The 26852-nt window shown below is 41.3% G+C and overlaps 1 protein-coding gene and 2 long non-coding RNA genes across 4 annotated transcripts; 1 reads left to right on the top strand and 2 right to left on the bottom strand.

Moving 5' to 3' along the window:
- LOC147650542 (uncharacterized) lies at window positions 1-18817 on the bottom strand. Of its 2 annotated transcripts, none has more exons than XR_015276448.1 (2): window positions 18775-18817; window positions 1-221 (listed from the first exon to the last, which is right to left on the bottom strand). It is a non-coding gene; the product is annotated as an uncharacterized LOC147650542 (long non-coding RNA). The 2 variants fall into 2 exon arrangements; XR_015276449.1 differs by lacking the exon at window positions 1-221 and adding an exon at window positions 10857-13030 and having other exon boundaries at window positions 18775-18815.
- LOC147650541 (uncharacterized) lies at window positions 8250-19223 on the top strand. The gene is made up of 4 exons (XR_015276446.1): window positions 8250-8404; window positions 13502-14379; window positions 16443-16675; window positions 16904-19223. It is a non-coding gene; the product is annotated as an uncharacterized LOC147650541 (long non-coding RNA).
- Window positions 19081-25706, bottom strand: VMA21 (vacuolar ATPase assembly factor VMA21). The gene is made up of 3 exons (XM_023926898.2): window positions 25493-25706; window positions 23790-23899; window positions 19081-22413 (listed from the first exon to the last, which is right to left on the bottom strand). The coding sequence occupies exons 1-3, from the start codon at window positions 25546-25548 to the stop codon at window positions 22271-22273; spliced, it is 309 nt and encodes a 102-aa protein (XP_023782666.1). The 5' UTR covers window positions 25549-25706; the 3' UTR covers window positions 19081-22270.
- Window positions 25707-26852: the final 1146 nt, after the last annotated feature.

Below are 26852 nucleotides of genomic sequence, written 5' to 3'. Positions count from 1 at the left end.
GACAGTGAAAAAACATGTTTATTTAACACAAAGAGTGCACACAGGCACAGGAAAACGAATTAATAATGTTAGATATTAAAATCTTCTCACTGCAGAGAAAGCTGGTGGATATTAGAGTCCTACTTGGCTTTTCCTGAGGTTCAGAGCCAGGATGTGGTGAGCCTGCAGCCTCCCTTGCTGGGGCCTCCAGTGAAGATTTGGTGCTTCGGACCGGAGCTAAGCTGAACAGTTCCAGAAGAAGCCATAGAAATTATTGGAGAAGCTGTATGCAATCCTGGGAAACTTCTTGCCACAGCTGACAAACAAGAAGCTAGCTAAAGGCAAAGCATATACTCCCTCCCTGCAGAGCCGAATATGGGGTAGGTGTATGAAATCAGGGGAGGTGTTTTCCTCTGGCTCCGCCTGCCCCCAGTTCCCCCGGCCCTAGCTTCAAGTTACAGGACCCATGTCTGGGCATAAAACACATGATAGGGGAATACTGTATCATATAGTCACTCCAAGACAATTGTTATCCTTGGTGGCACAACCTATTGCCTGTGATGGCCATCAATGAGTCTCACATGGTCCCTGGTATCTGCAGGAAATGGAGGGACCTCAGCTCTGTATCTCGGAGGTTTGTGATTATTGTTAGCTCATTGGTAGGCTGACAGCCAGGAATTCTACACTGAATTCCTGCCACTGCCACTGAATGATTTTAATAAGCCATTTAGTTTATCTCCCATCTCCTTTTTCTGATAGCATTTAAACTTACTTTCCTGTCTTGTTTTCCCAAGATGAAATTACTTAAACTACTTAAATTACGTAAAGTCATGTAGGCACCTCTCTACCTCTGACTGTAGTGGATCTCCTTGTGGGGAACCACAAAGTTGGGGATCTCCTGAAGCTCACTGCAAGCATATTTTGTACAGCCTCGTCATTGCAAAATGCCTAAGGCAATCGACAGCCTTCAAATCCTACGCGTGATCTACTGTTCCAGTTTAATACAGTATTTCAATCTCATATGGAACTTCTCATGCAACCACAGGAAAGACAATAATACCAGAAAACACCTTCTGCATGTGGAGCACTGCATAGGTGACAGGACAATTTTAGGGGAACAAAGATATTCTTAAAAACTACCAAGTGCCATGGAGGAACAGTTGTTAAAAGTGGCTATAAAGGCCTGTGAAAAGGAAACAATTCTCAGTGTTCAGCACTAACTTTATTGCCCCATAAAATTCAGTCCTGTGCCCCATATGCTGCAGTGTTATCTGAAGAAACTGCATCTACAATTTAATGTTTACATGTATAAATACTTTTGTAGCACAAAGGTTGCCAAAGATCAAGGACCTGATTCAGCAACAGACTTAGTTTAATATTAAGCAGCAGCTCTATCAACATGATTATTTATCTACTCAAATTCAAGGAACTGCTACGCACTTTGGCCAAATGAGGCCAAAATCGGAGATTGTTTCTGAAAAACATGCTGTGCACAGGTGAAGTCTCAGTTGTAAAAATAGAGAGAGAAACCTGGGAGAAATACACTACTTTCCTACCACAGAAGCATGAAGAGACAGTCATGCCTAATGCAGCAACATGGAAGAACAACCTAGGGCTGAACATTACCGGGAGGTGGTGCAGGAAGGTTGTCAGCAGAACTGGGTGCTGTACCTCCTTCCCACCTCTCCAAACCCATCACAGAACCATCACAGAGTCCATGGACTCCACTCACACTGCAGAGACCCCAGTGGGGTCTCTAGGTTAGGAACTGGCATCTGGCTGCACTGAAAACAGAGATAATCAAGAGCTTCTTTGTGTGCAACTTCCTCAGCTCCCACCCATGAAAGCTTTGCTGAGAGTCCAGTACTGCTGACCAGGTCTCATTCCTCATTACATTTTCTATGTAAGAAAATCCTCAGATTTGCTTCCAAATCTGTTCTGCATTTTTAAGCAATGTGCAAGGACATGTTTTCTAACAAATTCCATGTTACTTCTGTTCCTCAGAAGTCTTATTTTATCATTGCTCAGGAATGAGGGTCTAGCAGACCTGGAGCAGACACACAGATGGAGTTTATTCAGCTAAATTGATACCTGTTCAGGTTCTTTGCTTTCTCTGTGCTTCTGAGACAACAGTTTCCAAAGGAATAACTGTGTTCTTGAGAAAAGCAGACTCCAAATTTCACTTTGGATAGAGCCCTAAGGTGGATTAGCTTTCACAGTATGCTGTAAGAAGACTGCTCACAATACAACAGATTTAGCAAAAGTGACAGTTTCTTGCTGTCCAATATCATTAGCCTGCCTGCCACAAGAACTCAGACAAGATGTTCCATTCTCTAAGAAAATCAGCTTATTAATAACCATACAGCCTGACACAGTATTTTCCATACAGCTGCAGCAGGGCTTTGAGCAGGGGAGTTCCCAATTCACACACGTATGGAGATTCAAAATGGAATTCTAAGATGAGGTCCAAACAGCAAACAGGTTCAATGGGCTGGCAAGTTGGAAGGGCTAGGATAGATAAGCATCTGTGCTTGCCTTTATTACTTATCCTTCATTACCCTTATTACTCTGGTCCCTGAGTCAGTGAAGGGAACGGTAATCTAATAAAAAGGTTACTTGAGTCAGTGAAAACAATGCATTTCATTGGTCTGCCTTGAGGCTCAGCTCCCTAAGGAATCAGTATCAGTGCTCCTTTTCCCTGACAGGGTTCAGCACTTTCCCCAAGGTGCTCTGTGGCAGCAGGTAAAGGCCAGACTGCTCTTCCAGGTAGACAGAGATGGGTAGAAACAGAGGAAGACGTCTGCTTCCTGTGCACAGGTGTTAGAGTTACAATGTTAAAACAAGTTTGGAAGTAATTCTCTGTTGATTCCTGCAAAAAAATTGGCAGAGTCCATGAGGTTGTTGCAAACAATACTATTTGTAGTAAAGCCTCACTTTTTACGCTAAAAAAGTTCAAGTTAAAGAACAGAACTAATTTCACTGCTGAAAAAGAACCCCTACAATTTCCCATTGTAGGCAAGATGATGATCTGAACCTCTGCATCCCCTGCTATACAAACCATGGACCTGCATAGCAGCAGCACTTCTCATGTAATGCAGCCCAGGTGAATGACTTTCCAAAGCTCCTCACAGTAATCCCAAGACCAGGTAGTTCTGTAATAACTCCAAGTGAAATGCTTTTGTTTTAACATACACCTGTGGTAAAAGAACATCCCACTATTTTACAATGAGCTCCTTAAAGACATCCAGGGAAATTTTCCAAGAGCTACACCGAAATGGAAGAACATTTAGTTATTTACTTCAGGGGCTTATTAGAATGTTTGAAATAATTCTTGTCTTCTTCTCCCCAAAAATAAAAGGAAAAAATTAAAAGCCTTTTTTTCCTTATCAATTTGAGAAACATAGCTCTGATCCTGGTGGTGAGGTTTGCGTGTGGAGACTGTCACTGGCTGCAGCTTGGAGCTAAACTCTGAAGTCTCAGCCTGCACCTAAGGCAGCAGGGAGACAGGACTGGGAGAGGGCAGGGATCCATCACCCTATCCCAAGGAACTTAAACTGCAAGCAGTAGCTAAGTTGTCAGTCAAACTCAGATCCGGGCCAGCTCCAACCTAAAGCAAGAAACAGAATAGGGTTTAAGATCATTTTAATACCCTGAAAGGTTTATAAGCACCAGAGAGTCATTTTACTGCAAAGTGCATCAAATGACTTTTGGGTGTGATCACCACCCATTCTCAGAATGGGTACCAACATCAGGGAGTCAGTGCAGTCCTAATGACCCTTGTCTACATCAAAATAACTCTCCTTCAAGAAGGAAGTTACTCCTTGGGCAAAGCATGCCTAGCAAAAGCTCTTGCTGAGGCATCCTGCTGGTAGTTTTAACCAGGCAGAATTTCCACCATAGGAAAGACTTAGAAGAGGTGCTGACACCAATATATTCTGTCAAGTCAGTAACAAATAAAACAAGCCACATCAGCCTGCTCAGAGAGCAGCTCATGGAGGACAACTACTGTCCAGTGGTAGAGTTCAGACAAACTTGGAGCGGTTTTGCCAACAGGAGGCTTGCAGTTAGACTGCAAATCCCAGCCCCATACTACATTGTAATGGCATTTTAGATTTTTTATTACCATTTCATAATGGTAATTAAACACAGGTGTGTGCACAGACAAGTCTGCTTGATATATAGGCAAGGCTCACCATCTGTAGGCAGCAACTGGGAGCTTGCAGGCTCAGCTATGGGGCTGCAAAAGTTACAAAGCCACTCAGTGATCACATGAAAATCTACGGAGTGACATTTCTCTACCTATAGTCACTTATGGCAATCAACCTATCTTCACTGATGTATGCAATGCCTGAGAGCTTGCAGCATGGGAAGGCCTAACCCCATTGCTGTCTTTGCCATGCTGGGGGAACCAGTGATTTTCTCCCAAGTGGCAGGGTGTTTCTGCAGAACGGAGAACCACCTCCTCTGGTGTAAAGATGGTTATATGACACACCTGCTACCAAGATGAAATTTCATCAGCTCATTTCCCCTCCCAAGGTCTGAGTCCTGGACATTGTGGCTGACAAGGCTGGCTGCCCCTGCCACACTCCTCCTGGGTGGGAGTACAAAGCATCAGGAAGCTGCTCCCTGCAAAACTTTAGCAACACACCAGAAGCCCTAGAAATGGGGAGATGCAAAAGAAGTGGCCACCACATTTCTGACTACCCAGGACCCCAGTGTGGCAATCAGTCCTTGTGCCAGGACTCGGACTCCTACAGTCTGGAGTGGGAGACTGTCCTCAGGTTAAGCCCCTGTGTTTACACCCATCTCCTCACACAAAGGCTACACAACCAGTCAGGGACCAGCCAGATCTATAGGACTGGACTCAAGCACAGCAACAGAAAGAACAAAGATGATATGGGATGTGGTCCTAGCAGGCTGCTATTCCAGTTGAAAATCACAAGGAACAAATGCAAAAGCCAAAGTGTCAGGAATTGTGACATCAAGTGCCTTTTAGATGGCAACAAAAAAGGAGTCTAAAAATTAAGTATAAGAGATTCTCAGTCCCAGGGGAATACGAGCACGTATCTCATACCAACTGACTTTTCTGTTGAACAGTTCATTTTAGGACAGTGCTCACCCTCACAATGCCAGTCCCATGGCCTGAGGCTGCTCCACATTCAGATATCTGACTGTTCAGGAACAAGCACTTCTGTTTGCAAATAATTCAGATCCCTTGCTTACTTAGGTTCATTTGGGCTTAGTTTCTTGCTGTTGGAATCTTTTTAGCTCACAGCTGCTTGTGCTGTGGATGCACAGTCCCTCTGTCTCTGTAAGGGAATCAGTTCCCCCAGTAGCTCTCAGGTATTTGAAGCATATACAGTACTTACAGTGCAAACACAGCTTCCAAAATACATACCTTAAAAAGCTCAGGCATTCCTTTCATTCATCTTGTTGCAAACCAAGATTACTTTCTGCTCTGAGACACACATTTGACAGTAGCTCCACAAGAGTGCTACACATATGAGTATCTTATCCATGACAGTGGCAAGCACATCCAGACCTACAGCCCTAGTCTTAAAACAGTTTTAAAACATGCACATCCAGCACACGTGGACACAATCATACAGCTTGCACTCATCAGTCAACATGAACATTTGCACTCAGACAAGCAACTGTGCTGCAAACAGGTACAAGTCAGCAAGTGCAAGAAACAATAGGAAGTACAAAGAGTAATAGCAAAGCCCCAGCAAGTTACATTCTGAATAGTATCAGCATCCTGGATCATTTGATATAAAGCATATTGCTTCCTGAGCACAGCCTTCTCTCACAAAGTATTATTACCACTATTAAAGGAAAGGCCATTGTGGCTTAAGCATAGCTTATTTTTAATTGCTTCAATTAAGCAGAGCTTAATTAAGCAATTAATTAATGTTAAGCAGAGCTGCTTCACAAAGTAGCAATACCCTAAAATGATCTATTTCAGGAAAGATGCTGAGTGGCTGTGTTTGCTTGACGTACCATTGCCTGCACCAGCATCTCAGTCATTAATGCTGCAGCCCCTGTTCAGCACTGTACACACTGACACCTGTGTGTGCACCCCAACACACAGACACCAGGGAACACGTCCCTGACCCACCCTTCAGCCAGCCAGCAGCCCCAAACCCTCTGAAAGCTCCTGCAGAAGAATTGACAGCGTTTCACCTCGTTACCCAGCAAGAGCATTATATAACCAGCACCATTTCTGCGGGCAGTGAGGATGCACCCTGCACATATCCCCCCTTTCCTTCCCACCACACATGGACACATCTCCTAATAACAGCTATGCCACAGTGAGCCTGGGCCGGGGGGGAGGGGGCAAGGTGGGCCATGGGGTACTTGTGGAAAGCAAAACTAATGGTTTCAAAGAAAGTTCAAAAGGTGCCTGACATTTATTAAGAGGCATTGCTACTATGAAAGGAAGCAGTGCAATGGTGTAATGATCCTTAGCCCACTGAAAGCAGCTTGGCCTAGATTTTCCTGTACCATTTGAAGTGACCACTCATGCAAACAGGAGTAAAACTTTCTCTTTGCTTTTAATTAAGCAACAACAACAAAAAAGAATGAAAAAATGACACATACAAAAAACCTTTTTTTGCTGTCATCTGTGTCTTCTGGGCTACTGTCAGACAGAGAATATGCAGTCCCATTGATTAAACTATTATTAGCAGCAAACAAACAGATTCAGCCAAAGACAGGACAAACCCCATGCCCTGTACTTTGGGACTACATACAGAAAACTCCCCATTATTTTACCAAAGGCTTATTTGTTTTGGTTTTTTTTAAGGAAAGAATCCTCCAGCATAATGTGCAGAAGCAACATATACAACATTTTAACATGCAGGAATTAATATAAAGAAATACAACATTATTGCCTTTGCTCTCTTCCCACAGATTAAACCTTACCAGCTTTCCTAAGACTGGGACTAGGTCCTGTATCTGTAATAATCCTAAATAAAATGTGGCTCATATTCATTCAGGACATTCTGGTGTCCATGAATCACCGGCAGACACCCTACACAGTGCACAAATGCATAGGGGCTGTAGCTTTAGGACAGACATAAAACCCTTATGTAAGCCATAATCCTCTCACAGGCTCCTTATTCAGTGATTTTAAGAATGGTGCCCTACAAGCCTGCTGGAATTCCAGTGGCTTTTAAGCAATTTGAAAATGGGGAGACTCCTGTCCTAGTGCAGACCCCTCCCTGACACCAGTGCTACTGTTGGTACCCAGACCTACCTTGCAGTGTTTGGAGGTGCAGAGCATTGCTGTTCACTAATATTTTGGTCATCCACAGAGCTCCTGCTGTTACTCTCTGCACTGACTGTATCACCAGAATTAATCTCCTGCAGAGTTCACTGGGGCTAATGATAATCAAGTTAAATTTACACTATATGATCAGAGTTTAATTAGGTACTGTTATACAAGTCCTATTAATTACAGCGGTAATACCCTTATGAAATGCAGATGTGAGGGTGGGGCTGTGGTCAGAGGGGGCTTGGCTTCAGATGAATTCAGGAAAAAGCCCCATTAAAGTGTGTACCTTCTGTTACCTGCTTACCTTTGTCAGTGCTCAAGATAAAACAAAAAACTTTAAAAAAATTATAATTCTACAAAATGTAATAAATATAAAGATTAAAGACCTCCTACATGTTACACTATTACTTCCTATTTACACAAGCAAAATTTCCATTTTAAACCCCAATGAAACTCAGTCATTATTTGACTCGATCTTGAGTGTGGCCTGGCTAGCTCAGTGATGAGGTTTCTCTTCACTCGAGTTTCGAGCCAGCATATGTTTGTGGGGTTCACTGATCTTCTTCAAGAATTCAAGTCTATAGAGCGAGTAAAGAAATCAGGGGGGGACTCTCTCTCTGGTTTGCATTCCACAGTTTATTTCTGTGAAGGGGAATCCAAAGGACGAGAGACCAAGGATTTGGGGTCTGGGGGGTCTCTTTTAACAGGGTTTCTCGGAGGGAGGGAACATCAGAGAAAGAACCAATTATTTTTCTCAGTTAGTACATCTTACAAACTTTCTACAAATCAAGGTTACACACACCAAGATAAGAAATAACAGACACCAACTTCTTCAAATGCCCACAAAGGTGTAGGAGTATTCTCCACAGAGGGGCAGAGGGGGAGAGAGGGGGGCCTGGTTTCCTGGCAACACAGGGGGGAAAGAAAGGGAAGGGAAAGGTAAGCATGGCCTCTCAGCTTCCATAGCTCAGAGGCATTCTGGGACAGGAAAAACAGAGTTACAAACTTCCGTGTTGGAAAGAAGGGTCTCCTGGGCTAAAGAAACTTCAAGCAGCTGGAAATACCAGCAGGGTCTTCTCTTTTCTCTATCCGGCCTCTCGCTTGGGGCTGAGGAGAGAAACTTCAGTAACCATGGTAACCTGACACCAGGTAAACAGTCAGGAAAAAGAGAAGCTGTGGGGGGGAAATCACAACTAAAAGAGGGGAAAAGATACATTTCAAGCTATCAACTACAACAATTATTAGTCATTATTAACAGCTTGCTCTGCTCAAAGTCCTACACAGAAAAGTCACAAGTGATAGAATTAATCTGTTTTGCATGAAGATAAAGATAGGCAGGTCTTCCTAATATTAAAAAAAAAAAAAAAAAGTTTCTCTTTTCCTTCATTAGTTTTCTTCTTTGGGTTAGGGCAGATGCCTGCTTGTGCTCTGCATTTGCTTTGTACCGTCACAGCCTCTCCTAGGACACATACCCACCTATGCCCAGGTGCCTCCTCTGTGTGCCCCTGCAGCACTTGCCGGGCATCAGAAGGATGTGGGGAGAGGCAGCTGATCTGAACCCCTTTGTGAGCTATATCACCTGGAAACAGGGATGTCTCTGCCAAAAAAGTGCAGCCAGGGAAAGTCTGGATCTCAAGTGCAGGAGCAGACTCCAGGTTTCGGCAGGCAGTAGTAGCTCTGTTAGGAGGCATTGACATTCCAAGCCCCAGAACAGGTCTTTGCTTCTGCTAAATCTCTGAGGTATTCAATAGAAAGAGTAAAGCTTGTGCCAAGTGGCTTCCATTAGCATTTGCTACATATGCTGTTGGATGGCTTTAGTGAAACCTGCCAGAGACACTATGCTGTAGCTGCTACTCATGTGGAAAAACCAAATCCTTGCACCCACATGGTCACCACACAGCTGAAGGTCTCTAAGTAAATCAGCAACACAGAGTCATGCTTGTTAGCCAGAACAGATATTGTTCTTGAGCACAGACACCTGTATGAGCTTCCTGTACCAGGTTTCCTTCCTGCAAAGTGCTTGCTCAGTCAGAGGAGAAGCCCTGGCACTCTGGTATTTCTGCCACTGCAGTTAATTTAATTAAAACCCCAAAAGATGGGAAGCATATTTCCATCTTCCTCTAAGATTTGTCACCCTCTCCCTGTCAGACAGCAGCAAATGAGCATGCCTCAGCACTCCCACTTCGCACAAAACACACGTAAAAGCAGCAGTACTTTGCAGTAGGTTGTACTAGATATTAATTACCAAGCCCTGCCAGCTATAATTATCTCACTAAGTTTTGGCTATAGACTCTACATTGTCCCTTTAAGAAAAAAGCCTGGATGATACAGCCAAATAGGATCCAGGAGGAGAGTCCTGTTCCTGAGTGTACTCTAGGTCCCATCCACTGCAGACAGACAAACTGTACATGGAGTTATTTTGACAAAATGTCAATTTCAAAGCAGTTTGCATGGTCCTGTGTGTGTACGTAAACCCCCCCTTGATGGACAGCTCTTCTGGGGATACACAGGAACTGAGGCAGGAGAGGGAGATGATGGTTTATTGACAGTTCCTTGCTATGAAGGCAGACTGAGATTGGCTTCTGGCCCATACATTTCCCTCACAGCCCAGATGTATATCCTTTAGAAGACCCTTAGTCTCCCTCACACCTGGGAGTTTGGCCAAGACTACAAAAGGACCTCTGGAAGGACAGGGCTGGCAGAACACTGTCACATACAGGTAGAGATATTATAAAAGGTCATAGAAAGTCAGGCCTTGCTCTCAGGAATTACCAGCTAGCCTGAGAGTTCCCAGAAGAAAGAATCAAAGGAATGAGAAGTCAGTTAACACAACAACTTATTCTAATAAGAAAAATACGTTTGCAACTGCATAAACAATAGATCTATCCCATGAGAATCAGTGAAGCAATCCAATAGAGAGATTTGATGGAAAGGTAAAATGCCTGTTATAACCAATGAACTGAGTAGCAAGAAAACTACTAACCAATTAGAGTTGGATAGGAGATCTGTGAAAACTATATAAAATTATGTGAAAAAAAATGGGCTCTTTCTGCATGAAGAAACTGAGTCCCATCTGCTTGTTAATGCAACAGAATCCCTTGCTGGGATTTTTGCTTGATTTAGGCACAAAGGACTCACTACTCCCCCTCATTCCTTGTACATTCCTGGCTACAAAGTATTGCTAAGGCCAGGACATCCCCCAAAAGGGATACCTTGAGGACCTCCACATCCTCATTTCAGTATAGCAGCACTCTGAGGAGACAGGCACCAGGCTTTGGCCAAAGCCTTCAGCCTTTTTTCGGCAGTTGTGACAATTTTTGGTCCCTCACTGCTGAGAATGGCACTTGTGACACTAATGGGAGCACAGCAGTACTCCTGCATCAAGGCTTTGATTTGGGAAGCAGAGCTGCTTTGCTCTTGCTGATGTAGTGACCTGGTTTTGTCAAGACTTTTTCTCCTTTTGCCTTTGATGTCATTTTGGAAGGCAAGTCATGAGAATTTCATGGAAGCATTGACTCAAAAGTTGAACTAAAACAAAGCCAATAACAATACCATTATAAATGAAAGAGGTGCAATTTCCCCTAAGAGGATTATTCCACTATTTAAGGTTTTAACACATTTATTTCCACAGTTTAGTAATCACTTTCATGCTTCTCATTGGAATGTAATCCATGTAAATTTTAATATAAAAATTACAAGTATTACAAGGATTATCAGCCCATAATAAATATACTCATCCCCTAAAGCATTTAAGCAGCCCCTACACTTTGTAAACATCTTACTTAATGAGCAGACACCTACACATGAACAAGAAACCAATACTGTGTTGTATGGAACACCATCAAACTGCAAAATACATGCTGCTTTAATTATTTTTTCTGTTAAATTAAATATTTTTCAGCACACAGATTTTTACTTTGAAATTACTTTTATTATGAGGCAGCTCTGGAAGTCTCTGAGACTGCCTTTTGCATTGGGAATTTGTTTACCTTGTGGTTTTAAATTTGGAATATTACATTCAGCTCGTGCACAGGACTATGTAAAATCAACACATCATTTATGAAAATCAAATTGAGGAAAGCTGTCAATAACAACCAAGAGAAATCCACCCAAAAGAAAACTCTTCCTAACATGCACTTAGGTCAGTCTTACTGCTGAAGAGCCCATTCAACCACATTCACTGAAGCCAGCTGAAATCCACTCTGTCAGATGTAAAATTCTCACTTGGCCTACTGGCCTGCTGTGAATCACAGTATTTTTCTCTTGCAATTGTCTGCAGATGGGATTGGAGAAAGTAAATATTACCTGTCAAACTAAAGACATTCCTTGCCCATTCATAGAGGTGCACAGTATATTTCTGGCAGAATTCTCATGTAAGCTTCTGGTGCTCACTGCACTTGCAACCATAATTCTGCCTGAGTTGTAAGGCAGGAGTACAAATTACTCTCTAGAGCCTTCAATCTCTTGAGATTCAACACATAGCTCAACTTCCCAATTCTGCCAGTGGTGGTGTTTTTCTTCTTGCTTCCACATGCTGTATCTGATAAAATATTTTTCTCCATAAGAAAATGTGAAATTAATGGTCTAGGTTACTTTCATCTTTCAATTTTGCAGATGTATGTTCTCTTAATCCTTCGCTGTACAGATCAGAGTTACTTGTACTTCTGCAGGTTCACCTATCAAGAACTCCATTCACAGAAGCATGCTTGCTTTGGAGAGTTCCAGGAAAACAGAAATGCTGCAAAATCTCAAAAACCCTTTTAACAGGAATACATAGATAGTCTGGCCTTAGAGTTATAGAGAAAGAGGCCTTTAGCTCTGGCAGGCAAAGAGAATAGACATGCCTATCGTGCAGCCTCTGCAAATATAGGCCATCCCTCCACCCTAGGGAAAGGTGAAGGGGGAAGATAATTATATGTGAAATTTTTATTGTTCCTAGAAAATCAATCTCCTGAGTCTTTTCTTAGTTAAGTGCCAGTTATCCCAACATCTGTATGGCAGTGTTTTGTAAGCAGTGTCCAAACAGGAACAAGTTGATATATAAACTTCTCCCTGGAAAGCTTCTTTTGCAATCCTCTCCAGATTTCCCCAAAAATAAGTACTTGGATGACCAGAAGACTTTGCTCAGTTAAAAAAGCCCATTGCAAAATCCACAGTTTTGCAGAAAAACTGCCTATTTTTCATGCAGTGAACTGTACTGATAAGGGTCTATTTCCTCACAGCTAAACCCCATGGTCCATCCACACCATGAAGTTGCAAGTCCATATCCCATTTTAGATTTAAACAAGCTTCTCTGCATTAATGTGGAGTCAGGTCCAGCTAAGGGTGTCTCCTCATCACATGGGGCTTCAGCAGGTACACTGACTACAAATACCTGTACCCATCCTCCACACTCCCTTCTTAGACAAGCACAACCATTTGCAGGACTGTTTCAGAATAAAAATAGAAGTATTTTTATCCTAGATCAGTGTAGAATCTTATACATCCTGATCCTCTCCATCTGCGGGATTAACAGGCCCAAAGACAAAGGTTTCTGCCTTCTGCAGTCTTTTAATGTATCAAAACCACAAACCTGGCATCTTGATGAAGTGCACACTAGACTAGGATCACTGTGTGAGCAATGAATTAAATCCAGTGCTGTTTTCTTCACTTAAGGAGCAAACTTTGCAAAGCTCCTTAATGCTCAATGAAGCAGTCCTACTGTGATGGCAAGGAATTTTCCTCTTGTGAACTCCATGTTCAAACAAGCTCCCTGGTGAGGTACACACAGGCTGTCTTTTAAAACAAACACAAAACTCCCATTTAACTTATTAGTTGGGGGAGGAATACAGATGAGGGTTGGATAAATTTCATGAGTCATTGTTTCTGTAGGATAAGAAGCAAGCTTGTCTCAAAAAAACCAATTCATTTGTTTCTATTGTGTATTGCAGATAGAAGTGCTTAAATAATAGAAAGATTAATAGAAACACTTCAACAAATTGTTCTGGAAAAATGAAAAATAGCATTCGCATTATGAAAGAATATTCTTTAAATGCAGAGAAATAAAACATTTCAAATGAAACAATGTTTTGGGAGAGGGAGACAAATACAGATTAGTCATGCTTGAATGTACCTTCCCAAACAATGCACTGCTTAGAGCTAAAACATGCACATACCCCAAGGCATACGTGATAAAATAGGGACTGTATATTTGTTTAATTCCTTTATCATTTGCTCACTGCTGTATTTTTCTTGTCTCATGCCAAGCCTTACCCTGGATAGCACCACATGCATATTCTGCATCCTGACCACTGAACTCATTCCCAGATGAATCTTGTGGCCAAATGAAGGTACATGCTCTTGGAAGTGTGAAGCAGGACAAAAGCCCAGCACTAACACCATTGAAAAATAATGGAATGGCACCGTTCAAGTGCAACACCATCCTCCAGTGGTGTGCAAATTTCAGTGAGCCTTTCTTATTAAGTTTTTAGGTGTGGAAGGAAATGATGATGCAGAGAAAAGATTTCTCAAAGAAACCCAGAAAAGTCTAAAGCCAGCTGAACAATGGCAAATAAAGTACTGAAACAGGGATTTAATTGAATATTCAGAAGAACTGACAAGAAAGGAAAGCATGGACTACAATGTCTGCAGACCCTGAAGAGACTGCCAACTATGCAAAATTAGGTAAAAGTCCAGGTATCCACTAATTCAAGTTCTCACCAGAAAAACACCCTAGAAAATCCCTATGGATGGGTGGCAGTGAACAGCAGATATTGCTGGCAGAGCAGTGGGTAAAAAACTCAAGTTCCATTCCCTTCTGCCACCAGTTCTGACCCTGCGATCCACCACAGCCAGCAAAGTGAATCTCTTTACCTCTCCGAGGGTAGATGTGCCACAACTTCAAGGCTAGGTCCAGCGACTCCAGGAGTTATGCTGTGCTAGCTGCACTAAATACCTCTCTACTTCCACCTGGACACATTTTCCATGTTTGTTGGTAATATCCCTTTAGCCATACTGATCTTGCTGTATAGCGACTTCTTTGGAACAGAGACCAGCTCTCCTGTGTGTTCATAAAGACTGAGTGCAGCTGGATCCTACCTTGTTCTTTGGAAATAGTTGCAAGAAGAGCAGGCAGGACATGCAAGGCAAGTGGTATCTGGATACTATACAATGCTGCCACATATAGTATTCTGTGATATTCACCTTTTTTTTAGCACAAAAGGAATATGCTGTATATTCTGGAGGGGAAAATTCATCAACAATACCAGTTTTATCCAAAAGCTCTTTTTTTTGGCTAAAGCAGTTTAAATTTCTATGAAGTCTCAAAAGCTTAGTTTAAAGTAGAATTTTTTCCAGAGAAAATATTACAGATTGTGTTTTTCAAAGATTGTTAAGAGTAAATGATGGCTTTACACTGATTTCTCAGTGCTAGGAATGCGAATGAGAAAAAGAAGAGTCAGCTAACATCTTGTTACTGATGGGTAAGGCTTCCTACCCATCCAAACCACAGCAGTCCTGGCACAGTTACCTCCAATACCTCATTTTCATTCAGGACCAGTCCTTGTTAATTCTCCAAAAGCCAGGACTGTAGGCAAGGGGACTTCCCTTATGGTGAGGCAAAACCTCACCTGCTTTTCACAGGAATCTAGAGCATACTGACTTCTACACACACACCAATTCCTCTTACTGGTCAATCAGTCTGTACAGGAATCTCTGTGATGAGAAAACTGCCAAGTTTGAACTGAAGGAAAACGGTCTTGTCAGAATACAAGGAGACAACACAAAATAAATTACTCGTCTGCTTTACTGATCAATCATGCTTATGTAATCAGATACATTACTCCATTGCTTCATCTGTAACTGAATACAACTGAAGCAAATTAGTTCTGGTACTCTGCAGAATTATCTGCTGAGATGAATTACCTGTTCACTTTTTGAACAAAGTCCATAAAAAGCACTCAAAAATAATTTATCCAAATAGGAATTTGCAATTAGAGCACAGCTGACCTGAGGTAGAAAGCTCACAAGCTGCTCAGCTCTCCTTCCAAATTAATCCCTTGCATAAGTTTGATATAAAGTCAACACAGCATTTTGAAGAGCTACATCCATCACATATTCCTAAGGGAGTTTGTAAGATTTTGTTACCAAAAGGCTCAGTGTAGTTTTCTTTTAGGGCTGGAGAAGTGAAAGCAGCCTGGATCCCACTGCCAATGCAGTGTACTTGCATGTTCTTGAGTCCTGTAATATGCTAAAATAAAACTATATTTGACCACAGAGTTCAACTGTTCTGAACCTAGTAAGTATGTGACAACACAGAACCTAAAAATGCTGCTATTTTGGTGTTGTCCATTACTCCTCCCAAAGGCCCATGACACATAGATAACTGATACAGGAATCGTCTATAAAACTGGATTTTTTTTCCTCTGAAATCACTGTTTTCATGCCTTACGTATCAGAGCTGTTAAAACAAACAATTCTGAAAATACATGGGTAGGGAAGCAAAATACCCACCAAGTGTTATAAAAGCCTCATCTTGCCCTACAAAGTTCACATAATCTTAACTAGGAATCACAAGAGATATCACACTACAGGAAATATTTGCTTCCATGGAAAGAACTTAATAAGGAAAGGTAAAGAGGAAGAAATAGTAAAAGGAGTGAGTGACTTGCTGCTGTTTGCAGAACTATAACAGGTTAGAAATAAATGCTAGATAGGAATAAAGGAACTAGCTTAATGCTAGATAGGAATAAAAGAACTAGCTTAATTATCAGTCAGTCATTATCATATAGAAAGAGACCATTATAATTCAAGTATAAAACCCAAGGTCCAGTTTTCACAAAGTAAAACTGGGAGCTAGGTTGAAGCCCCTAAGCATTAACACCAGCAGAGGAATCTCTATTAAACACACAATCTGGAATCTACGCAGGTCTCAGGGATACTGGGCAAAACCTGCAGATGATGAGCTACAGCTATTCCACATTTAAACAGGGGTAGCTGCACCCAACACAAACAGCCATCAAAACAGTTCCAACACCCAGATCATCAGAATCACCTGTGGCTTGAATTGTTTGGTGAGGGCATACTTTACTCTGAAGAAAAAAAGCATTGTACTGCAGACATGACACAAGTTTGTAAAGGAAACTCTATGCTCTATCATAATGCTTTGCATAAATAATCACCTAACACTTGCTAATTCTTACTATTCTAGGAATTATTCTAGGAAAGAGGTCAAAGTGTGACGTGGTTTGAGAGCAAAGTGAGTTCCTCTGTCTTCTCTGTCAGACAGAAAACCATTTACACATCAAAGACTCATTCCTCTGAAATAAGCAGCGTTCCATCTGTGAAGCCAAACTTCCAGTTGATCTCTAACATTAGCAGAACCACATTAAGGACCCAAGCATGCTAAAAAAAACTGCATCTTGAGGATGAAGAACTGTAAAGGTATTAAACATCTCCTTCATGGTGCCTGGAGCACGGGCCCACATCCACAGCAATGTTTGCTCTTAATCTCTGACTGCTATTGCTCTCACTTATAAATAATTCTTCAATTATGAACAGTTTTAATTAATAATATATCACCTGTGCCTATGCCCTGGGCCATTTCCACTAAAACTATTAAACCACAGTGTCTCATGTGCCAGCTAAAAGCAGCAACATCTTTTTTTGCAGGTCTGTGAGCAGTTTGTACTGTTTTAAGAGCACAGCTGCAGTTAAGCACCTGATCATCCCTCCCAACAGTGAGCCCACAGGGGAATCATCTCAGCAAGAATATCCCATCCAAAGCTGGTAGGACAATAGGGTTGTGAAGCATGACAGCAAACCAGAACAAAAAAAAATAAATCTCTGTCCCAGGCTCTGAGCCAGCCAGTCATCAAATCAACTACTCTACTTTCCTAGCTCTTCACCCTAGGCATTCTTCCCCACAAGGCTTCCCAGTCTGTATCGCTGCCTTTTGAAACAGAGCCTCAATTTACTCTGTCTCATGGTTCCAGAACTGGAAGACGAGCACCTAAAAAGGCAGTTTTCTCAAGAATCCCCTTGCATTTCCTCCACCCCTTTTTTTACTGCCTTAGATTCAAGCAGAGCTCAAGTCCCAAAAGGTTATCTCCATTTTATGTCTTACAACTACAGCTCAGCGTTGTGACACAACACTGTGCTTCTCCTAACAAAGAGACTCAAGCTCTATGCCAATAGCTCAGAAATTCAGACACTGGTGTATCTTCAGATAAGAGAATGACTGTGGGGGGCCTGAATCACACAGCAATTTCTTCTTGCAGGTCCCATTCAAGTATCTGAGGGCCTCCTCTTGCAGGGACACAAGCAGCTCTTCTCTCTGCCACCTTCAAACAGCTTCTGTATTACTCTTAAACTGACAATTGATTTGAGCTAATGAAAACATTAGTGGCAGTTGCTCATTGGTATTTTTAAAGAAATATTTATACTCCAAGGGCTTAACCATGCCCTATGAGATGACTCAGAGCCTGTAACAATGCTGATTTGTACAAAACAAAGTAAATAAATGTGTCCCAGATCTCACACAGCAAAGCTGTCAACCTATGAATAATTTTAGTTGGAAGTTTAAAATGGAATTAGCTTACTATTTTGTACTATTTAGATTTAGTATTTCAGACCAATGGTCCTGCATAATCCCTTGAAAAACAGTGGAATAAATACTTCCAAACAAAACATATGGTACTTTTGCCATCATACATCCAGCCATGCTAGCACATTCCAGCCCTCACCCCATCTCCCCAAGTCACTCTTTTGCTTCACTGGCCCCTTCTCCTCTTGCCCCATGGGCTGCACCCTACCTACATTTGTCATACCCAAAATACGGTATTCTGTAATGCATGTGTGGCTCAGTTGATTATTTAAGGACCTTTTGCTTTCTCATCTCTTACTTACTTGAACTAGTACTTACTTACTCACTTGAACTAGTACCAACCACATCCCTGCCTGATGCTCTCAGTACACCCTGTCTAGCTGCAAGGGCTGACAGAAGCCTAAGCACAATTTATTTAACTACAGTAGTCACAGCAGGCTAAAACCCACCAAAATTGCAGTGGTATCAAAAATTTTACTGTTCACCAATGCACTAAGTGAGAGCATAATTTCTCAGTGAGCACCACACATTCCCCATGCCCATCAGAGTGATCAGGTAGCACAGCCTGCCCTCTAGTTTGTTGTGTGGTTCTAACAACAAGGCACAACTACAGCCTTCTGCCTGGAATCAGTCTGAGAGTGAAAACAACACAGGAGCTTGGGCCTTCTGGAGGGTAGGGTTGTTGGTTTTGTTTTTGGCTGTTTTCTTGGGGTTTGATTTTTATAATGTTGAGTGTTATTACTAGGCCCTTTCCTACAATGCAAGAAACAGGTAGGCAGTGTATTGTTTCAAATGTACTGTAAAGACTGTTTCAAGTTCATATACCTTAAGCAATGATAATTCCTGTTAATGGCCATTTGGTTTGGAGATGTCCTAGTGCTGGCAGTTAATAACGAGTTTAGTCAGGCATCCTTAAGCACAAAGCAAAGCTGCTCACCTGTACACTCTCACAGTCTGGGTACCCACCACCACAGTGTCCTGCAGGCATTTGAAAAGACAAAGATATTAAGTACAGAAGACAAAAACTGATTAAAAGTCACTGATTTCCCACTTCCCAATTCTCTCCCATCTATTCACTCTTGGAAAATGTTCTGGAAAATTTACGCTACAATCTGTCCCAAGGTATTTGCTCACTGTGAGATACAATTGCTTGTTTTAGTTGACTAATTGTCAAACTGTGCAACCTATACAAACACATTAAATGAGACACAACTGTGAAGTACTGAAGGACTTACACGGACAGTTTTTCCAGTTGTCTTTTTATGAGCTGTTTCAAATCCATTCCTAGTAGTAAAATTAACAAACTTACAGGACTACTTTAGAATACCACACTGTTAAAAATTTTACATCACCATTCTACAGAAAATAAAAAAATAAAACCAAAAAGAATTTTGATCTCTCCAAAATTTTATCAGTTTAAATGTGGTGGGTTTGACCTTGGCCGGACACCAAATGCCCATCAAAATTATGCAAACACTCCCCTTTCTAGCTGAACAGGGAAGAGAAAATGTAACAAAAAGCTCCTGGGTTGAGACAAGCACAGGGAGGTCATTCACTAATTACCATCATGCGAAAAACAGACCCAGTTTGGCGAAATTAATTTATTACCCATCAAATCAGAGTAGGATGATGCAAAATAAAACACCTTCCCTCAGCACTCCCTTCTTCCAGGTTCAACTTGACTCCCGAATTCTCTACCTCCCCTGCAGTATTCACAGTGGAACAAGGAATGGGTGTTGTGGTCAGCTCATCACATATTGTTCCTGCCCTCTTTCCTCCTCAGTAGAGTCCCTCACAAACTGCTCTAGTGTGGGTCCCTTCCTTCGGAAACAGACTGCTCCAGTGTGGCTCCCCACTGCTGGCAAAGAGGGAGGGAAGAAAATGCTCCCCATGAACCTCCCTGGGCTGCAGGCGGACAACCCTTCACAGGCTGTTTTCATTGCAGCCTTTACTTGAGGGATTGTTCCCACTCAGAAGCACAGGCAACATCAAACCAGCACCTGGCTCTGGCTGTGCAGACTCAGGCAGTGCCTCTTTTCTCACCATGAATGTTGCAGATCAAGGCATTACCTTCAAAGATCTTCCAATAGATGGACTAATGCTCAGCTCATTACCCCCAGCTTATGAGACATTACAGCACCTGCACATACAGTGAAGACCAAACTTGTCATATTTATTTAACTGAAGTTATAATAAGGAATTATTTTCCTGTTATTCCTAGGAAATTAACTTTATGTCTAGGGATTCTGCTACCTGAAATATAGAACAGACATAGCAGAGGATCCACCTAATATAGCACAGCAGGTGTGTTCCCCTTGGAGTCAGCATCATATACTTCTGTAACATTCATTTTCTCTGCCACTGTCTTCTAGTACCAAATAAATTTCAACTTCTTTATTTCATAAGTGTAGCTCTTCATTTATTCTCCACTGTGAATAAATTAAAAATAAAAAAAAAAGCTAAGCTATTGAACAGGGCTATATATTTGCTTTAAGCATGTGGAATATTAAAGACATTCAAAAAGTGTTCCGCATATGTTGTTTACTGTATCTTGTATTGAGGGGCAGGTCTTTATTGAAAAGCAGTATTTGTTCCACAACATATACTTCATACACTGGAGAACAGGAAGCCAATATGCCCACGTACAAACTAACTTTGCACTTCAAGTACTCTGATAAGAGTCTCCAGTTTGCCAGCAGCAACCTGACAATGTAGCTCTGGATGAGAAAAGGTAACACGGCAGAAACCAAGTGTAAAAAACTGATTTACATTAGTGAGTCATGGTGTATATGCTCATGCATACCTGACACTGGGGTAGACAAGACAGGAATGAGACTTGGAGAAATCTCAAGCCACTGGGCACAGATGATCAATTTTTGCCTCATTTATACATATGTTTTACCATGGACACATGCAGCACCAAAACTATGCCAAGCCCCATACTAAGCAAAAAACTTCCAAGAAAGGCTAAAAAACTTCCAAGAAAGGCTAAACTAATACAATAAACTGGAAAATTCAATTTAACAGAATGACCACAAGCACAACAGCTTTAACAGCCATCATCAGGGTTAAAAAAGTCTGCCTTGCCGGAACTCTAGAAAAAATGTTTTAGCCAGAGATTAAGAAGCTTGCTAACAACAGCACAACAGTGGAATGAAATTCATATTATCTTACAAAAATATCACTAAAATTTGACTACGCACAACCGAGGAAAAAAGAAAACAATCAACATATTGTATCATTTCACAGTGTACAAGTAAGTAGTAACGAAAAGAAGCCAATATTCCATGTGGTCATTTTTACGTCCTCTGCTTCATAAAGGACACCATTTGCAGACTACAGCTTGTTTTCTCACTCCTTCCCCTACCAGCCATTACAGCAGCTTATGGCTGTTACTGACACTGCTTTACCACAGGAAATCCAACTGCACACTTTAGCAAACATCAAGGAGATACATACCTATCTAAAGACAAACAAAAAAATATGCTATGCCCTTTCCTTTGCAATATAGGATAAGTTGTAGAAGAGGAGAAAGATGAGCAATGTATAATACCACAGTCCTCCCAAAAGGAAATTAAAGACTGAATTTTACACTGCAATAAAAAATATATTTGAAAAAAGAATTGTACTTCACATTAGAAAGACATCACCTGAGTTTCTAAACAATTCCGGTTTTGAAATTACTTCTAAACACAGAAATAGATTAATTACACCTATCCCACTGTGTTGGTTTGTTTGGGCTGGGATAGAGGTAGTTTTCTTCACAATAGCTACCATGGGGCAATGGTTTGAATTTGTACTGAAAACCAAAACACATAGCTGTACAGCTTTTACGTTACCTATTAAACTGTCTTTATCTTGACCCATGAGTTTTCTCACTTTGCTTTCCTGATTCCCACACTCATTCTGTTGAGGGGTCACAGTGAGTGAGCAGCTGCGTGGTGCTCAGTTTCTGGCTGGGGTTAAACCACAACACGTATAAATCAAGAAACTATTCACAGCAAAGTGAAATTCCATTTTTTCCACTGTAGCTGGATAGTAAGTAATGTAGCTTTTTTTAAGCAGCAATTTAATTCCTTGAAAATTTAATGCTCGTTTCATGCCAATATTATTTTTAGAGCAAGCCAGAAAAATACTAGGCATGAAAAAAGTAGCTACAGGAGTTTTCAAAAGTATATTATTATTCCACTTGAACTGCCAAGTGAGGGCTTCCTCAGCTCAACATAGTAGAAGTTGGCTAAAGAACAACTTCCATTACCATTACAGAAAACACTAGTACACAGTCAAAATAAGTACAAATCTTATTTTAACCACAACTGAAGCATCAGCCTCGTCTGTGCATGTGTATTATACATTTAGAAGAATGCTTTTCCTTCAGCTCACAAAAAGTCTGATTTACAGTCTGTGGACATCAGGCACTGATGATCTTCATTTTAGTCCTGTTTGCCTTCGCGCCACTGCCGTGAACCCTCATTCCAGGCTACATAAACAAAGAGAGCAAGTACTACGTGGACAGTGACTACAGCAACTATGGCAGCATAAAAATAGCTGTCTCTGTCAGACATTCCCAAGGAACCTGAGAAAACAAAGAAAGTAAAGAATATTAGTTATGAGCTAGGAACTGTGACATATCAAGACACAATACTCCCTTAAGACCAAAGTTACATTTACTCCTGTATCAAAAATCTGAGCTCAAAACAATTCACAGGAAAGAATTCACCATGATAAAGGTTAAAGAACTTGAAACTATTTCTGGAACAAAGAAACACTGCAGTATTCAATATTTAAGATAAAATACCCTAGATTTGACTTCAACAGCTTAAGAGTTCTACAACATTCACTTTTTCTGTTAGTACCTTCCAGCACCAAACAAACTTCAACATCCTTTTTTACTAAATGTAGGTCTCTGTGGGGCAATAAAATAGGGGAGGGAGGTGGGAGGAAGAAGGGGGAGAATTCTGTAATTATTTGCCACTAAAACAGGAGAAAATGGTAGAAGAACAATTAAATTTACAAGACTATTACCTTCTGTATTTAGACTGTAAAACAATAGTGGCCCACCAGTTAAGATACATGAATGCATCTCATATAAAATAAGCCTTCAAATATCAGAAGACCAAACACTGAAATATTGTTTCCCTTAATTAATTTTAAAAACACAACAGAATCTCCCCAAAAGCAAACAAAACCTACACATTACAACACGCCAAAACCATCACCCTGCAAAGACAATCCTTTCAAAGGATCTTGAAAGTTACTTAACAAGCTTTACAGCAGTGCACACAAAAGGAGAATTATTTCAGAACAACTATTACACACTCATAAACTGCTCTTAAAAGCAGCTGTTTTCTCCCTTCCTCTTCCCCACTTCTGAAGGAGATAACTTCCTAGAACTATAAGAGGTAAGTATTAAAACCTTGCAGAATCAGGACTACAACATGGCTGCTTGTTCAATCAAACAGCCATAATCTCTCTTCCTTTTTTTTTCTTTTAATTAAAAGAAGGCTCTACAAGCAACCACATTCAATATCAGAAATTGCATATAACTTGTTTAAATGCATGTGTGTTTCAAAAAGCAAAATATAAACCTCATGAACAACATTACTCTGTCTTGAACATGTGATTAGTTTGCAATAGCTGGAGGAACATATCTCTGATGATTCTGACAAAAGACTGCTGCAGGGTGGTGTTAAGTACCCTTTAGGCAAGAGAAACAATGCACTTCTATACAATATAAACAATTGTATAATAAACAGAAGATTTTGGATTGCAGACCACAGCGCAGGGAAGGATACAGCAACCATTTATATAATTTTCTGTTCTAATTAGGCATTACAGGACTTCTTATCTATATACAAATACTCAAAACAGGAAGAACAAAGATGCTATTAGAGGATTGTGCTTTTCTTCTATTTTTGTAATAATAATGCTAATTGAAAGAAACAAAATTACCTTCAAATACATAAGCCTTTGATGAAAAATACAGTCCGACAGGTAATGTAATCATTAGAGCTGTGAAGAACAGAAGTGTTCTTAAAGTCGATGTTAATGTACCCTCATTTCTGAAATAAATAACAGAAGTTACATACAAAAGAAAGTCACAATATATATGCCTGAAACAGAAAAAGAACTTGTTCCAAACAGAAGTTGATTACTTTTCAAGAACTGAGTAAGTGTATGTTTGGAAGCAATAAAGACTAGAAATATGCATTTTTTGGCTGCAAGTATTTCTTAGCTGAAAGTATTCAAAACAATGTAATGATTCTGCCAGTCTAAGCTCACAAACAAAATTAAAAACAATCTTTAGATTTTTCCCTGTTCCTGCATAGGGGGGGTCAGTGCATTACTGCATAATTATTATATTATTAAAAATCTAATATTAGTTACACATACACATGCCATCTGACAGTATTCTGCATTAAAACTTGTCAAGTTCCTTTTTTTTTTTGTTTTGTTTTAAAGTAACTATAAGTCCAGGAAAATGACAAATCTTACAGACTGGGATAAAAAGGAAATACACTGAATGAATTTAACAGCTTACTACTCCAAGTTCCTTTTTACTAGGTCTTCTTCCTCTATTTAAATATAATTTTTCACTTTTTAACTAAGGAAGAATAAGTGTAGTGACAGAACATACAGCCACTACACCAAAACTTTGCCTTCACAGACCTAAACCTAGAACACCTTTAACAACAGAGGGCTTATGAAGGTTTAGGCATTTGGCAGGGTCTCCCTGAACTTGATCTCCTAAAACAGTTGTTGTGTTTACAAAACACCACATACAGCTTGGTTCGTGTGCTTCCACCAGTTCTCACTCACTCTGCCTGGGGCTTACTGTATTATTTCATGCTGAAGTAAATATTAAGTCAGGAAATACCCTTCTCACTTTCATAGGTTGGCTGGTTCAAAGACTCGAGTCCTTAGGGCGTTGAAACACAAATATGTGTTTTTCTTTGAAAAAATAGTGAAAATAGGGAAAGAAATGATCTCATTCTCTAACAGTTATGTGCAGCCACGCACAGCTTCTACACTGCAGCCAACAGCATTTCCGGCTGCTCGTGTACTGCCATACATTTAGGCAGCATATTGGGTAGCTTAAAAAAAGAAAAACATGCGAATTATTTTATTTTACTAGCGTTTGCCTGAAGAACTATCATAGTGGAGGACATAACTGCATTCAAAATTTCCCTATGGAAATTAGAAACCATTCTATCAACACTTACCCACAGAAGAGTAAGATGACCTCCAGCTTATTACCAAAGTTAAAAACTCCACTGTTGACAAATACTTTTCTTACACTGACATACTCTCATCGCTTCCCTACGCAGCAAAAACAAACATTCGTGTATAAGCTCAGCCTAGCTCGGCACGCTTTCCCGACGGCCGGCAGCCTCCACGCTCGAGATTCGGGATGGCCCAGGGCTACGCAGCGTGACCAAGGAAAACCGGGGGCCTCCTCCTCCACCCGCTCCGGTTCCTCCTGGCCCGAGCTGTCACCCCCTCCCGCTCCGCCGCCGCTCTTGCCCGGGTGCCCCGTAGCTGCAGCCCCATCGCGTGCTGATGGAGCCAAGGGCACCCCTGCGCGCCGCGGCCCAGCGCGTAGCCTTCCCCGCACCCCACCGCCAAGCCCTGCTCTTGCCCGCCCCAGGACTCACGGCCTGAACTCGGCCACCGGCACGGCACTCACGGGTCCGGGCCCGAACCGCTCCATCGCAACCCCGCCGTCGCCTCAGGCGCGCCGGAAGCCGCCGCGATGGCCGCGCATGCGCGGGGAGCAAAGCCGCCATCGCCATAGCAACCCTGGGTCTGGCGCGACCTAGCGGTGGGCGGTGAGTACTGCAGCGGGCCCGCCCCGCCCGGCTGAGGGACGGCGAGGGGAGGAGCGGGGGATGACGGGACAAAGGGATGGTGGGGAGAAGGGACAAAGCCATGGAGGGATGGAGGGAAGTAGAAACGGAGAGACTGATGAATGGAGGGAAGGAGGGATAAGACCGATGGAGGGATGGAGGGAAAAAGAGATGAAGAGTCTGAGGGATGGAGGGAAGAAGGGACAAGAAGGATGGAGGGAAGGAGGATGGAGAGACTGAGGGGTGGAGGGAATAAGGAATGAAGGGACAGAGGAATGGAAGGATGCAGGGATGAAGGGACAGAGGGATGGAGGGATGAAGGTGTTATAGATACATATTATATTACTGGCTTTTCGCAAATATTAAAATGAATGTTATGTGTATAAGAATGGGATTTTTTTTTGTATTAATATAGTTTATTTCTGTTATTGATGAAACTTAGAAATAATAGTATAATACATATATGTTAGGCTATGGCATAGTATTAAAATAAAAACTGCTTTTGTTTGTATAATCCAAAGACTGAGAAAAAAAAAATAGCTAGAGAACTCCTGCATTTGTAAACTATCTTATCCCGATGAAGACAGAAGTGACCAGAACTCTGCGGGGAGGAATTTATTGCATTTCTGGTATCAGGGAATGTAAATCTCAATAGCGCCAAGAAGATTGATCTATTGGGAAGGGGGCAAGATAAAATTAAACAGAAGAACACCAAAGATCCTAAGAAGAATATGTATGAGAATTTATGGATATGTAGTAGGATTCTGTTTTTAAGGGACAATCCTTTGTTAATAAGGTGTGCTCTCTTGGCTGAATGCAGAGACACCCGGCTGTATTTGTATACATTACTTTATTTTTTTCTCCTAATTGTCTTTTTATTAAACTTTTAAATTCTATAAAAATTATGTGAACCTCGTTTTTCACAAAGGGATGTGTGAAAAATGAGGTTCACTTTCTTAATAAATTATAAAAAGTTTAATATAAACAAGAAGACAATTAGGAGACAAAGAAAATAAAGCAAAGGGTTAAAATGGCCGGTGCCCTGGCACGTTGCCAGGAACACACCCAATATCTTTAGAACACCCTTTTTATCCCCTCCTGCTGTGAGGGTTTAATGCATATTCAAACTTTCCTACCAAGCATTTTTCATGGTTACGCCCTGAACCCA

The sequence above is a fragment of the Cyanistes caeruleus genome, chromosome 14, assembly GCF_971803275.1.
Source record: "Cyanistes caeruleus chromosome 14, bCyaCae1.hap1.1, whole genome shotgun sequence".
Taxonomy (NCBI): Eukaryota; Metazoa; Chordata; class Aves; order Passeriformes; family Paridae; genus Cyanistes; species Cyanistes caeruleus.
Note: the sequence above shows the minus strand (reverse complement) of the source record. Positions and strands in the feature narration are given on the sequence as shown.